Here is a 13659-nt window from a genome sequence, read left to right on the forward strand (position 1 = left end):
CCAGCGAATTCTGACTGACTATATCTTCAGAACTTATTTGTTAGTTCTGAAGACTAATCATTTATTTTTATTTTTCCGTGCGAGGGACGCGCGCGAACGACGAAGAGACTCGACGCCCACGCCCCGCCCCGCGCCGCACCCCGTCCCCCGACCTATAGCGGGAACTCGTCGTCGTCGCCGCAGCAGCAGCAGTTTATGGGCGGAATTCGAAATGCCCTCCGGAAGCGCCGACGCCCCGTACGACGTGCCACACCACACCACACCACACCGCGGCGCGGCGCGGCGCGGCGCGCAGGTGGGGAGCCGCGCGCTAAGCGGGATGCGCGCTCGCCGCAGGCGCGAAGAGGAAGAGGAGGAAGGATGAGGAGGACGAAGAAGAGGAGGAGGCCGTAAGTCTTCCGGCGCGCTGGTCCAAGGGGGCCTCCGCGCGAAGCCCTAGGAGTAGGTGCCCCCAAAAAGGATCCCCCGCTAGCACCCCTCCACCCCCTCTCCTGATTTATAAACATGACTGACGGCCCGGGGCCCGGCGCGGGCTGCAGCGACCCGAGCACAGGCCGACGGGATGAAAGCAATGGGATAGAGAGGAACGGGGGCTCGGCGACACAAACCCAATACCGCTGCGTGTTCACACAATCTTCCACTTCACAGTGGCCCGGCCCCCGGCCCGCGCATTCGGTTTTGTCCCGTGCAGCCACCCACTTGAGGACGCCCCGCCCGCACCACTCCACTCTTCTCCTCTCCTCACGCGCGAGCTCTCCCTCGCTCTCCACTCTCCCTCTCTCTCCACCTCGGGACTTGAAGGGACTCTCTTGTTCTGCCGCCCTGCCTCGTCCCCTCCTCTCTCTCCCTCTCTCCTCTCCCCGAACATCCGGGCACAGCGAGCCGCCAAGCCGCAGCCACAGCCCAGCAGCGCCCCTCCACAAAAGGTACCCGGGAGAGGTGGCTGGTGCAGCTGCAAGTGCACACACGGGCGGGGCGGGGGGGGGCGTCCTTGGGAGGGGCGCACACGGGGCGCGGCCGTTTGGGAGGGACCATACAAGAGCAATTGGATCACCACACTGAGCCGGGCCCCGGACACGCCCCACACGGGGGCTTATCCGAGCCGGCCCGCCCCGCCCGATACGGAGGGCTTTGGCCACAGCCATCGGGGGGCCGGGCTGCACCGACGCTGACCGCGCCAGCCGATTGACATCTGCAGCAGACATACAAAACGGCGGCGGCGCCGACGCGTCCTGCCTCTGACGGGCGCGGCGCCGCTGCTCTCTGCCCGCCCACCTACCGGCGGCACCGGCGCCGGCCGCGACACACCTCGGCGGAGATAAAACCGCGCGAGTGCCCCGCTCCCCGCCCCGCGGAGGGAGGGGCAGAGGGAGGCGCAACGAGGCGCGAGGCACAACGGCCCGTTTTGCCCACTAAGCTTTCGCTTGACAGAGTACTCCATTGTGAGAGGAGAGGTGCTGGCCGCGGGGCTCGCCCCGCCCCGCCGGCAGCCCCAGCCCGGCTCGGATAATGAGAGACGATGAGCTGCAGCCAAAGTGACGAGGCGGCGGCGCGAGGCGCCGGGGCGGCGGGCGCGGGGTGAGAAAAGTTTGGAGCGGCAGCATGGGCCCCAAGTCCGCCCGCGCTCCATTGAGCGCCAGCTTGACGGCGGCGCCGCCACCACCGCGGCCTGAAAACGGAAAGGGAGACGACAAACGCGTCGTGTCCTTATTCCCTTCATAAACTTTTGGCGGTGTGAAAAATCGGGCTATAAAAGCACGGGACAGAACAAAAGAACCCAGGAGGAAGCGGGAGGGGGCATTGAAAGGGGGCCTAAATCAGCGTACAGCAGGGCTGTGCACTGTAGCTGGCGGTTCAGCCCGGGGGCGGCAGCGTCAGCAGCTCCCGCCGCTCAGCGGGGCGCGGCGGCGGCGCGACGCTCGCGCCAAACATGGAGAGGCGTGGCGGGCCGCGCTGCCAGCCTCGCGCCCCGCCCGTGGGCCCGGAGGGCTGCAATTAGGACCTCTGTGACAAAACGCGCCGCGCCGATTCGCCTACCAAGCCGAGCCGAGCGGGGCCGAGCCACTGGAGTTGAACGACCCGCCACAGCGATAGAAGTACATAAGTAGTACAGTGTATAATTGCGGAGGCGCTCGGACGGCCTCCGTCGGGACGGCGGCAGCACCGAGGCATGGAGAATGTCCCCAGAGCCGCACTAGAAGTCCATACTATCGCGTTGAAAGCGGTCGTCACCCTGTCTCGCCTCGGCTCGTCGGCGGGCAGGGGCGGTGGGCGTGGGCGGTCCTGGGGCCACCCCGCCCGACTTGACTACTTCGGGAGCGCCGCATCACACCTTCCTATGGCCGGGCGCGCATCCATGAAGAGGCTGATTACCGCTGCTGAGTCACAACCGGGATAGAAAGAAAGTCATTCCAGACGGGTGCTGAAACAGGCGGGCTGCTGCTGGTGCTGCTGCTGCTCGAACCAGCCGCCCAGACCGAGAGGGCAGTCAGGCCGGCGGCGAGCCAGCCAGCCAGCCCGGGCCCAAACGAGCTTATATTGCTTCAAGGAAGCACCGAGCCGAGCCGATCAAACCAGCCCAGCCGAGCCGGGTTGGGCCCCACTACCACCACCACGGCCCATGGCGGGCGGGCCCCATGGCCCCATGGCAGCAGCAGCAGCGCACCTCGCCGGCGGCCCGTCCAGTTGACGTGTTTCGGAAACACTCAGCGCGCCTCTGAAACTGGCGTAACTCGCACGCCGACGCCCCGCAGTTGCGCCCGTCCACCACACTGCGCCCCGCCGCCCGGCCCCGCCCCGCCCCGCTGACACACTCTGCGGCGTCGGGTTCGGGCGCGACGCGAGTCAATGATCCACGCGCGTGTCCGATTCGGTCTCATTACACCGCCCGAGGATCGCCGTCCAGAGACGCCTCGGGAGCACTTTCAGCGAACCTCCCGCGGGGCTGGGCTGGGCTACGGGCGCCGATCCCTCCCTCCTCGCGAGCTTCCGGCGCCCCGGCGCGTTCTCTGGTTCTCTCCACTTCGGAGAAACGTAATCCTTGTCATGGGCGGCTAGAGCCCACCGTGTACAGGTGCCGGCCGAGCCACCGGGGCGGCGGGCAGGGACGGCAGCGCGACTCTACGGCTCCCGGTCCGATGGCCTTGGGGCATAGGGTCACAACTAACTACTGACTAAGCTCAGTGACAACCGACGGCATCCGCCGCGCCGAGTCGCGCCGCGGCCGCCGCAGGGTGTAGGGAAAAAAAACGTACAGTACAGAGAGACCGCAGCGTCATTTACCGGTACTCCTTGATGGAGATAGCAATGCTCTACGGTTGGAAACCAATAGTGTGATAAAATGGAGTACTGAGTATTTGGCAGCAGCCGGCCGGGCCCCCATGGATAAAGGGTTGTCAGATTGCATCACAGTTACAATTGGGTATGTCGGCCCCAGGTCCGTGCCAGTTCCCCAGGGCAATGCCAAGTCCTGCGTCAGCCTGTCACTGCTGCAGTTCCAGCAGTTGCAGCCCCACCCGGCTTGGCTCAGCACAGCACGGCATACAGGTTCCACATGACCTCCTCCGAGGTGCGCCACCCTCCCCCGCCTCCGCGCCCCTCCCCCCAGTCTGGCCTGGCGCTACCTAGCCTCCACCGCGAAACGGCTCGTGCCGACACGCCGCCACACACACACACGCCCATTGATTCTGTGTGAGGGAAAGAAACCGAATGTGAAGGGGAGAAAAAACTCAACTGATTAGTTGGGCTTTGAGGGCCATCAATGTGGACCGGGAGTATACTTCTCTTCCAGGTGTGATTAAATCCATTCAATAATAAAAAAGAATTGGATTGGACTGGGACCTCAAGTAACAGACAATTTGCAAGTGCTACAGAAATTACAATCAGTACAGTTAACTTAAAAGTCAATCATCGCACTAAACTAAAGAGTATGTCAATCGTAAATGTTAGCGCCAAACAGAAAATAAGCCAGGCTGTATATGGCATGAAGAAAGTATAATATTGTTATACATGAAATTAGTATAATATTCAATTAATTCTAGTACAAAATTCATGATACTCCCATATTAAAATCATGAAAAACAAAGTAAAATTTTAAAAAATTAAATTAACACAGCCTATTCAACAACAAAATTGTATATATGAGGAAAACTTGTAAAATGAGTGTATTTAAATGAGGCAGGTGGATGTATGATCAAGTCACAAAGAGAGGTTGGGCGCAGAGATTTGTAAAGATAAATCATATCGTAATAGTTTTTTCAAAGTAATAAACACTTGCATAACATGAAAACGAATGCCGGTTAACCACAACTATAAGGGTTCCCAAGACCCAGCAAGCACCATAAAAAGTTTAAATGAAAATTTTCAGTGGGGGGTGAGTGCACCCTGCAAGACTCCACACCCGGCACTACCTGCCTCGTATGTAAACACGGTCCGGACAATATCGATTTGTGGGGCTTCTTTGTGTCTAGAGGGGCTGCATCGACTGCAGCCGGTCAGATTAGACACCAGTTTACAACTATAGAGAATCCCGTCCGACCCGAGCGTGCAGGAAAGGAGTAAAGGGACTTAAATAATGAGCTGTCAAGAGAAGAATTGGCAGCCGATTGTCTGCAGCTCCTCGCTCACGATCTCTTACCTTCAGAAAGTTCTAATTCCAGCTCCGCCAATTTATCCCTGACTTCCGTGGGAAGCTTCGTTAAGTCCATATTGATCTCCGCCATGGTGGGAGTGCACCAGAACACTATAAGATCACACAATCACAACATTTCACACGAAAAACAACACACATATTTTGGCCATCTTGGGATTAATACACCACTCTGCCTTCCTCATACGCAGCGACTGGACTGCCTGAAACGCACCGACCATAGCAGGCGCAGGCAGCGTTTGCCCGCGCTCGACTATCGCGCGGGTTCTTTGAAATTGACTCATGTCTCCCCCTCTCTCCTAAACGATAGTTGCCGAATCACTCCCGAAGATGCCCGAAGCAGCCCAGTGGCAAGGAGTAGCGACGGTCACTTACTTTCTGCAAGCAATATAGAGGATTGGATTTTGCTATCATAAACCAGCCTGGTATTTGCAAGTAACTTGGAGCCCGTTTTCGTTGCATTCTGGTCTTCCTTTCCCAAGATATAAGATGAAACATTGTTTTCAAAAGTGGATATGCGTATCGACGCTACTCCGCGCTCGTGAATGGAGTAGGGGAAGAGAGCCGGCGCACACCTTTTGAACCTAGCTGCTCGTGTGTGTTCGGGTCGTTCGGCTGCTCACTCGTTCGGTGCTCGGTTCGGGTTCGGCTAGGTTCGGCGTTCGGCTTGGCGGCTTGGTCGATTCGCAGAAGTTTCTTGACGACGCCATTTTGAAATCCCCCAACCGCTTCGGGCTGTGGGTTGAGGTTTCGTCTGATAACTTTTAGAAGGACCAGAAGCAGTTTTCCAGGGACTTTTCCGTTGTTCTTATTCTTTTATTAGTGACATTTCATCTTTAGTTTAGTTCGGGGTAAGTTTTCTTGCGCTCGGCTGCGCTCAAAGGTGTCTTAACGTATAGAACGAAAGTGCAGACACATTGTCGAAACGCTACGGTCCCGTGAGCACTCGTTGGTGGCTTATCATTTTCCCTCTCAGTTGTGGGGTACGATGTTTTTTTCTGTTAGATTATTTCGCGAGGGATATTTCTACATCTGACTTTATCTAGGTTCACTACTTTACTTGCCTATTTCGGTGGTCGGGTCTGACATAGTTTTCAAACATTCAGGCTAGTCATTGTACTTTTTTAACTGTGTTTCGAGCGTTCCATAATTTAACTTAGTCGTTCCCTTTATTTAATACTTGCTGTAACTTTGATCAGTCTTTATTTTTACCGTCGGCTAGTTGTCTTCTTCGTTGACAAAGCAATAGTGTTTGGTAGAGGAATAGTTTATGTAATTGTTAGTGAGTGACCTTGGATATTTTCCCAGTTGGTGTTTGACCAATTTAACCTGTAATACCACTTACTTTTCAGATCGTTCTTGTACATACGGAATACGGATAATATTCAGATCAATGTGACCAATGGATATTATGATGAGATGGGAAGATGACTCTACTTGCCTCGAAGTCTGGACATCTATGACATCTCTACGCTCGTCAGTTTAGGGATGCATCTTGGCTGATAATTGATTTCTTCATTTTGGTAGATTACCAAAGAAGAGGAATATTTTGACTTTGATCCGATAAGGTAAAATATCACACAAAGCTTATGTCTCTACCAGGTTTATTATACATACAGATCACATCGTACATTTCTCGGTAGCGAACAGTTCTGGTGTCTCTGTAGTAGAGACTGATGTCAGTACCAGTTACATTTTGGGTGTTACAACTGACGGGATTGGCTCTTGCATGGTATTTTCTGGTCTCTTAGTTGAGCGGTTATGGTATTTTTTTGAACACTTAATTGCATAATTCAGGATGGGGTATATTAGTACAATCTGAAGAGACCAAAAAAGTCTTGACATTTTTTCATGGTGCTAGATAAATTATATAAAACAATTTGCAGACTAATTCTGCAAAAAATAGAAATTACTTATCAAGCTCTTTTTCTTTCCCCTTCATTAATTTAAAATCATAGTTACATGCGAGCTATTCCTCTCCACTGTTCATCAGGATTGGTAGAGATCTGTATATTTCTATATAAATAGTTGGAGCAAAGATTTTATTTCTAATTTATTTTGTGAATTCTTACAATTAGATAATTGTTATATTTTTGTTGCCAATCTTCAGTTGTCATTTTAGTGTCATATGAAGCCAACTGGTAACTGTAAGAAGGAAAACTACTAGTTCTTTTTAGCATTACGGCATCCTGGATTTTAGCAATCATCGGACTCCAAAGAAGAAGCCCGTCTAGTCAGCAAAGCTAAAGCTTCATGGCCATCTACTTTCTAAAGTAGCTGATAGTTTTTGACTTGCTATCATTTTAGGTAAAGAAGATTGTATGAACCTCAGGAAATTGAATCCACATTTTACCTGTTAGTTTGATGCTAAATTGTGCAGGTCTGTGGTGTCCTTTTCCACAAGAGGTTCTACATTCGACATCCCTTGAGGGTCTCTTGCCTTGTCTTCTGAACGGGACTTTAAATAGGCAAGGCCACAATGGCCAACTCGAGGAAAATGTCTGATGGGTAGGATTTTCGTAATACTTTGTCGTTTTGACGTTTGGTTGCACTCTTGCCGCTGTTCTGTAGCTGAGCCAGTGAAGTTAGACCCTTTTAGTTTAGAACAGAAACCCAAGCTTTTAAATGCAGCAAGAAATTTGCGATTTCTCCAGCAAACAATCTTGCTCCTGCCGATTTTTCCTACACACTAACTCACATTGACTGCAGTTTTCTTCAACATTCAACAGAGAGAAGTCACACAATTTTCTTGCATTTTGTCAAGAAATTTCCAGGGCTGGGGTTACTTGCTGATCACTGAAATGTACAACTTTTAAGAGCTACACATTCTTCTTAATATCCAGAATATTTAAGTGTGAGTGAGCAAATGGGGTACCTGCTTTACTTGCATTATCCTATAGCTTTCAAAAGATTGGATTTTTCTTCGGATGGAAGATTAAATGTTGATTGTCTGGGATTGCATAATTTGCAAAGCAGTCAACATTCCAGGACCTTGTCATCCTCTTCCAGTTCCCATCCTGTTTCTTTAATGGAGAAGATATCCGGACACTGAGCAAGATACCGCTCCTCATGTAGCAGTTAAATATCAAGTGTGCTGAACCTGGTGCTGTCTTCCCAACGTACATCTGGGTGTGCCTCGTGCAGTGCACCTGCTGATTGCTTCTTCAGGTCCATCTACTGAAAGACTGCTCTACTCAGCAGGTAGGCTCTTCATTCAAACACCCGATACCTCCATGAGGTTTATTCCCTCACAAGACTTGGCTAATGTTGTGAACTCGTCCACGACATACTCCAATATTGATTGGAATCGTATTGCGTATCTGGTGAGCCCTACTTCGGAAAATTCCAACAACCCTTACCCCATTGTTTGACTGTCTTGGGTAGTGCTTTGACTTTTCTCTACTGGTTAGCATTACTTGTTTGGTGGTAAATTTAAATCCCGCATCTCTCTGGGCAGTGAATTGTTTCCTTGCCTCGGACGCAGTCGCAGTGTCAGAGTTACCCGCAAACTTGTCTGCTCAGTATGCGGGTGGGGTGGCATGCGTGGGAGGGGGAGCGGGAGGGGATGTCCGTACTGGCAAGCGCCTTGCCGTCATTCGATTCCCTAATCGATTTTACGTAGGGACCTCTGCCCCGATCGTAAGCAGCCCGACGAGGGCAGCGGACTGGGGAGGGAAGTCCCTGCTGCAACCCGAGGCCGCTGCTCCGGCTGCTCTACACCCAAGCAACCACCACTTGCGCCCTGCCGTGCCCTGTCGCCCGGGTGGCCCGTGGCGATCCTCTCTGCCGGGTGGCCGGCCGCAGCTGCGGTGCCACAGCTGCCCCTATCAGCTGCCCCTATCAGCTGCCGTACCAAACGGTGGGGGCGCACGGCGCCGGTAAGACTCGACGGGGGGTGGGGGCTGGGACCGTGCCGAGTGTCGCTAATCGCCAGCGCCGATGTTTCTCGATTTTTGCCAAGGGCCAGAGGTCGCGGGCTCACGAGCCCTCTGCCGTTGAGAAAATTGTTAAATGGTCGATGCAAGGAAAAAAACAAACAACACAATGAGGTGCTAAGTGTGCTGAATGTTCGAGCGCAACCGCCATCTTTTTCTTCAGAGGATCGGGTCCGGGGTGCGATTGCGTAACGTAGCTCAAATTGCCCCTCGGCTGATCATGCTCGCGGGGCAGATAAGTGTCGCGGCCCCGATCTCTGAAGCAAGGTGTTCGTGAAAGAGTCGCGCTTCAATGTCCCTCATTCTGGCCCTCATAGCTGTCGAAGCTGAAATACGAACCGCTGCAAATTTCCAGCTCATATAGCTGGAGCCAATCCAGCCGGTACTTTTGAGGAGTGCCGCTCACCCATTTTGCAGTACCACGACTGCTTTGGAGGCTGAGGCTCTCGTCATCAACCCTTAAACCACCGACCCGGAAAAACCTTTCCTCTTGTCAGTCGGAGCAAGAACTCGCCGGAGCCGAGAGCGCACTCTTGGTCTCGGCGGTGTGGCGTCTGACGTGTCCCCCACGAGCCTGTCATCGAGGGAAGGCCGCTCTGTACCACGGGACTCGCAGTGCGGCGGAGTGGCGGATCACACCAAAATGTACCCCCGTTTTCCGTTTGAGGACGTGGTTTGTCTCCTTCAGTAGAAATCTGACCGATCCGAACTGCCACCGAAGTGGAAAAACCTTGTGGCTGAGTTCAGTGTGAAGCACGGCGTCGTGCGAGCACGGGTCAAACATAACCCTGTGTGCACACTGCATCAGCACTTGGTCTTCACTATTTGTAGTTCTCTCCCTTCAAAAATTCTCGTGCTACTTTGTTGTAGCTACTTTGTTGCCGTTGATATACTCCGGGACTTCGTCCAGATTATTTTAAACTGCAAACATACAACATGGAATTCGTGCAAAGGCACCGTGGTAAATCGAAGTTACGACAACTACCGTTGCATCTGACTGTTTTTGCAAAACTAGCCGCAGGCGTTCTGGTTAAACCACAACGTCCTATCGTCAGAGGCGTGATTGTCGCGCTGTGAAAAATTATTGTTATGCAAACGAGCACATCATGGCCAATTATTTTTATATATACCATATATATCATGGAGTTTTTTTTAGTCTATTGACTGAATTTTCGTGAAAATTACGAGAAATCCGTGATCAGATGGTTGTAAAAATAATAAGCCATGATATTCTCAGTTTTTTATATCAAGTGTGTTTTTTAACAGTGTGTCTGCGAAACTGCCGAATGACCCTTATGGCCGGTGCGTGGCCTGGCCAGGATGTCTTTCATTTTTTTTTGGGGGGGGGGGGAGGGGGTGCGCCCTTTTTGCCTCGTACAGACGAAGACGAAGTGCATCACACGTTGCCTACCCACGGGGCGTTGGGAGGACCCCTCTGCGACTGCCCCCTTTTTCTACGCGCCTGATGTGTCAAACTCATGCGTGTTACGTGTCAATATTCATCGCCGCGGCGTGTGGGTAGTAGGCTGGCCTGCAGAAGTGGATCGAGCGAGTGCTCGTGGCTCGTGGTGGTCGGCGCGACTTGGCAACGCTGCGCGGAGGGAAGTCTCTGATAACGCCTGCTCGACGCACATCCGGCGCCCCACCTGGGCCCGCGGCGGGTGCCGCGTGCGCCTCGACGTCGCGAGTCGTTTATGTCCGATCAATGGCATCGGTCTGCGGTGCCATGCCGACCGGCCGACCGCCGCCCCCGCACCGAGTCGAGACTCGATCAGCAGACGGACGAGTGGCGCCCCGGTTCGAGAGTGGCGGCTGTATGGCGCGCTGCCTCGGCAGGGGGAGGTGGTTTCGAGAGTCGCCCCGAGCCTTAAAACTCCCCGAAGTTAGGGTGCGGTTGCGAGAGTCGACTCGAGCCACCCCGCGTCCGAGATGTCACAGTCTGCGCCTCTTCTTCTGAAGAAATACGACGTTCCCACTCTCCCACTCCTTGTCGACAAACGAAATGTAATTATATCGCTGCTGTTCAAATTTTCCTCGCGGCCAGTAGTCAGTGACTGACCAGGAATTCCCCGAGCTGCGCTGCGAAGGGCTATTTGAAAGTCCATCACGCAACGCTTCACGTCACAAAATAACTAACTCTTTCCTTCCTGCGATCGACGGCTGGTAATTGAAACTGGAGATACCCATTTCTCACTTACCATACCCAATTTCGATAATCGTTAGAAATCACACCATCTCCTCTTCCCCGTCCTCTTCTTTTTTCTAATCCTTTCCATCTTATTTTTTTTTCGACAATGTTTTTATAACGGTAAAATTGCCAAACAGTTGGCATTTAAGCTATACGCGAAACCCTTTGCGTGCGTGACAGCTACTTTTCCAATCGTTTAGTCAGAAAAGTAAATATTTTTTGTTGCGCGTGGTGACGTCAAAAATACGTGACTGCTTTTTAAATCGGACATCAGTCACGCTAAGTAAAATTTGACCCCGGAAGTAAAGTATTAAACAGCCCTGAAATTCACCACCGACCTTGCACTCAAAATACCACACCGTACCATGTCACCAGCATCAGTAGTACCTTTAAGGGCGGGGCTCGAGTCACGTTGATGTTGACCCAGTAACTGGCGACCCAACTCGCACGGCGAGGAGCGAGAAAAAAAAAAAACACCACATATTTTGGACTTAATTTTTTAACCGTTGATGTGTGTCTATCTAGGACTATCTAGTCCTTTTAATGTTGACAATAAACCATTCAATCAATCAATCAATGTACCAAAGCATGACTCTAACGGGAGAAATAATCAGCTTATTGCCCTGATAATCGTCCAGGATTTTCTATTAGTATCAACATTTTCTAGCAAAAAGGAGGGAGGGGGGTGGAACACATTTACATGGAGAAATCGTCGACTTTTTGTCTGCTACGACCACATCCTACCCCCCCACCCCCTCCCCTCCCCGACTGAAACTGATTTTTTTCGTGGTTGTAAACAGCTTATCGGTTGAAGCCGCGTTGCTCCATAAATCCAAATGTCCGAATGTCGCACACACGCTGGTGTGTAATGAATTGAGAACACTCTCCGTATTGCACCGCAAGATTGCGTGTTTGCCTACTCACTTATCCCGCAAGGCCCCTTGGAGTAGGCAAACCCGCAACACCCTGATTCACTTTCCTGCAGGTGTGTGACATTGGTATTGTTGGACTTTTAGTGTGGGTGCGGCAGCACACGACAGGCTTTCGTGAAGTCCACCCGGGTGGATCAAAAAAAAAGGAAAGGAGGGAAGGGGGGGAGTAATGTTCAAAGAAGTCCGAAAAGCGCTCTCGTTCGGGGTTGACGTAGGCCGGGTCGGTTGGACTTCGCTCACCACTCAACTACACTGGTGTGGATGACGTTGTCTAAAAACCCCTGTCTTACCCAAGCTAAAGGAAAGCAAATATGTTGTATCCCAGTGTGTGACTTCGCGCACTTTGGGCGACAATGCAGTAACGTGAGATGTGTGTCACGCCATTTTGAAGGTGTTCCGGTTGCGAGATCCCGCACTCACCGTAAAAAAATAAAAATCCACCACAAACAATTTTTTCCCCAATGGTGTATGTATAGTAAGGAAATCGCAGGTCAATTCGTTCTATGTTTTAGACTGTAGATCAGAGGACAAACAACGATGAAATTGCGAATTTAAACAATTTCAAAAATACAGAGCACAATTAGCAGTAACTAGGTTTTTTTTTAAAAAAAAAAAAAAATATTTTTTTCAGTGCTACAGCTGCAACTGCAGGCAGATGCTATCAGCGGGATAAGCTGTCATTTGTTTAAGCTATCTTAAGGGGTCCTCCACACATTACATCTGAAACAAGATTTTGGTGGGCCCGTTAATTTAAGTTACGATTTTGTAGCAAGCGACTTTGACGTTCGACAAATATCTGGAGATCAAACAGAGTGCATCCACCCTGGAAGTATTTTGTAGTCGAAAGCGGATGAGTGGAAATAGGTTGCTGACTTCAGGGACCTGCATCGAGCGAGCAAACGTGTTTCAAGCCGGGGACTGCGAGCGATGTTGTTCGAGGGGCCACGCGCTGAGACCGAAGTCAGTTTGGCGGGGTGGGGCCCGGCGGGGCCGCTTTCTGCACTGTTGCAAGGAAGAACTACAATTTATCGCCCGGGAGCCCTTGCGAGCAACTCCCCGTGCCCTCAGGTATCGCCTTCGGGTGGCCTGACGCACCACCACCACCACCACAACTGCTCAGCTCACCCAAGCGCAAGGTGCCAAAGAGCAAGTTTTGCTCGCGCCGTGGTGAACATTTGGGAGTGAGCACTGCCAGGGGGCTGTGAGCAAAACGATCAATGTTGGGGCGGCGTTCGAAGACGAAAGCGGGCGCTTGCTCTGATCGCTCGTCTCTTGCGGCTCCCTATGGAGCTCGCTTCGTTGACACCGAGATCGACGTCAGGCAAATAGGCAACGGGATGGGAGACATGTCGGACAACTAGGCATGCGCTGCCGTCAGTCGCACTTGCGTTTAGTTGACGTGGTCCTAGGGAGTCCTGAGCACTCGGGAATGTTATTTTGCCTATGGTCCAGTATACACGTTACAAAGGCAGCGAGGCTCAGGACCCCCCAGCACCTCGTACCACCCCGCGAGCAGGTTGTATGCGCGCCCTCCCACCTGCAGCGTAGAAAAAGTAGCTTGTGTTTAGTTAACGCACGGTTAAAACGACGGCCTGGCTTTCATCACGTCGGGAAAACCCAAGACGTTCCCCACGGATTTCTTCCAAACCCAGCCGTCATAAAAACCAGGACGTTGTTTTTACCGTACGTTAACTAAACCCAAGCGCGCCGGCAGCCTGATCGGACGGGTGTGGGCCACGCGCCTACGCTGCAGACGGGAGGGCGCCTGGTGTGCCGGCAATCTGCTTACACGGGTGTGGGGCACCGTGCCTACGCTGCAGGTGGAGGGCGCCTGGTGTGCAGGCAACCTGCTTACACGGGTGTGGGGCACCGTGCCTACGCTGCAGGCGGGAGGGCGCCTGGTGTGTAGGCAACCTGCTTGCCGCACGGCGAGGAGCGAGAAAAAAAAAAAACACC

The 13659-nt window shown here is 52.4% G+C and overlaps 2 protein-coding genes across 13 annotated transcripts in view; one reads left to right on the forward strand and one right to left on the reverse strand.

The window, feature by feature from the left end:
* Positions 1-4856, reverse strand: part of LOC113211291 (disco-interacting protein 2) — a 112134-nt gene extending 107278 nt beyond the window's left edge. For 6 of the 10 annotated variants that reach the window (XM_052268226.1, XM_052268229.1, XM_052268227.1 and 3 more), the window contains exon 1: positions 4637-4856. In XM_052268226.1, the coding sequence (XP_052124186.1) occupies positions 4637-4721 (85 nt within the window). In that variant the 5' untranslated portion in view covers positions 4722-4856. The remainder of the gene's footprint in view (positions 1-4636) is intronic. The other 4 variants (XM_052268233.1, XM_052268232.1, XM_052268234.1 and 1 more) reach the window with 1 other exon arrangement.
* A 447-nt stretch (positions 4857-5303) lies between these two features.
* LOC113211219 (pre-mRNA 3' end processing protein WDR33) overlaps positions 5304-13659 on the forward strand; it is a 16564-nt gene continuing 8208 nt past the window's right edge. The window contains exons 1-3 of one of the 3 annotated variants that reach the window (XM_026429543.2): positions 5304-5499; positions 6001-6216; positions 7658-7849. The gene's annotated coding sequence lies outside the window, so the exon portion shown is untranslated. The remainder of the gene's footprint in view (positions 5500-6000; positions 6217-7657; positions 7850-13659) is intronic. The other 2 variants (XM_052268324.1, XM_026429537.2) reach the window with 2 other exon arrangements.

This window comes from Frankliniella occidentalis, unplaced genomic scaffold (genome assembly GCF_000697945.3).
Source record: "Frankliniella occidentalis isolate FOCC.00 unplaced genomic scaffold, Focc_3.1 Scaffold66, whole genome shotgun sequence".
In the NCBI taxonomy this organism is placed as follows: Eukaryota; Metazoa; Arthropoda; class Insecta; order Thysanoptera; family Thripidae; genus Frankliniella; species Frankliniella occidentalis.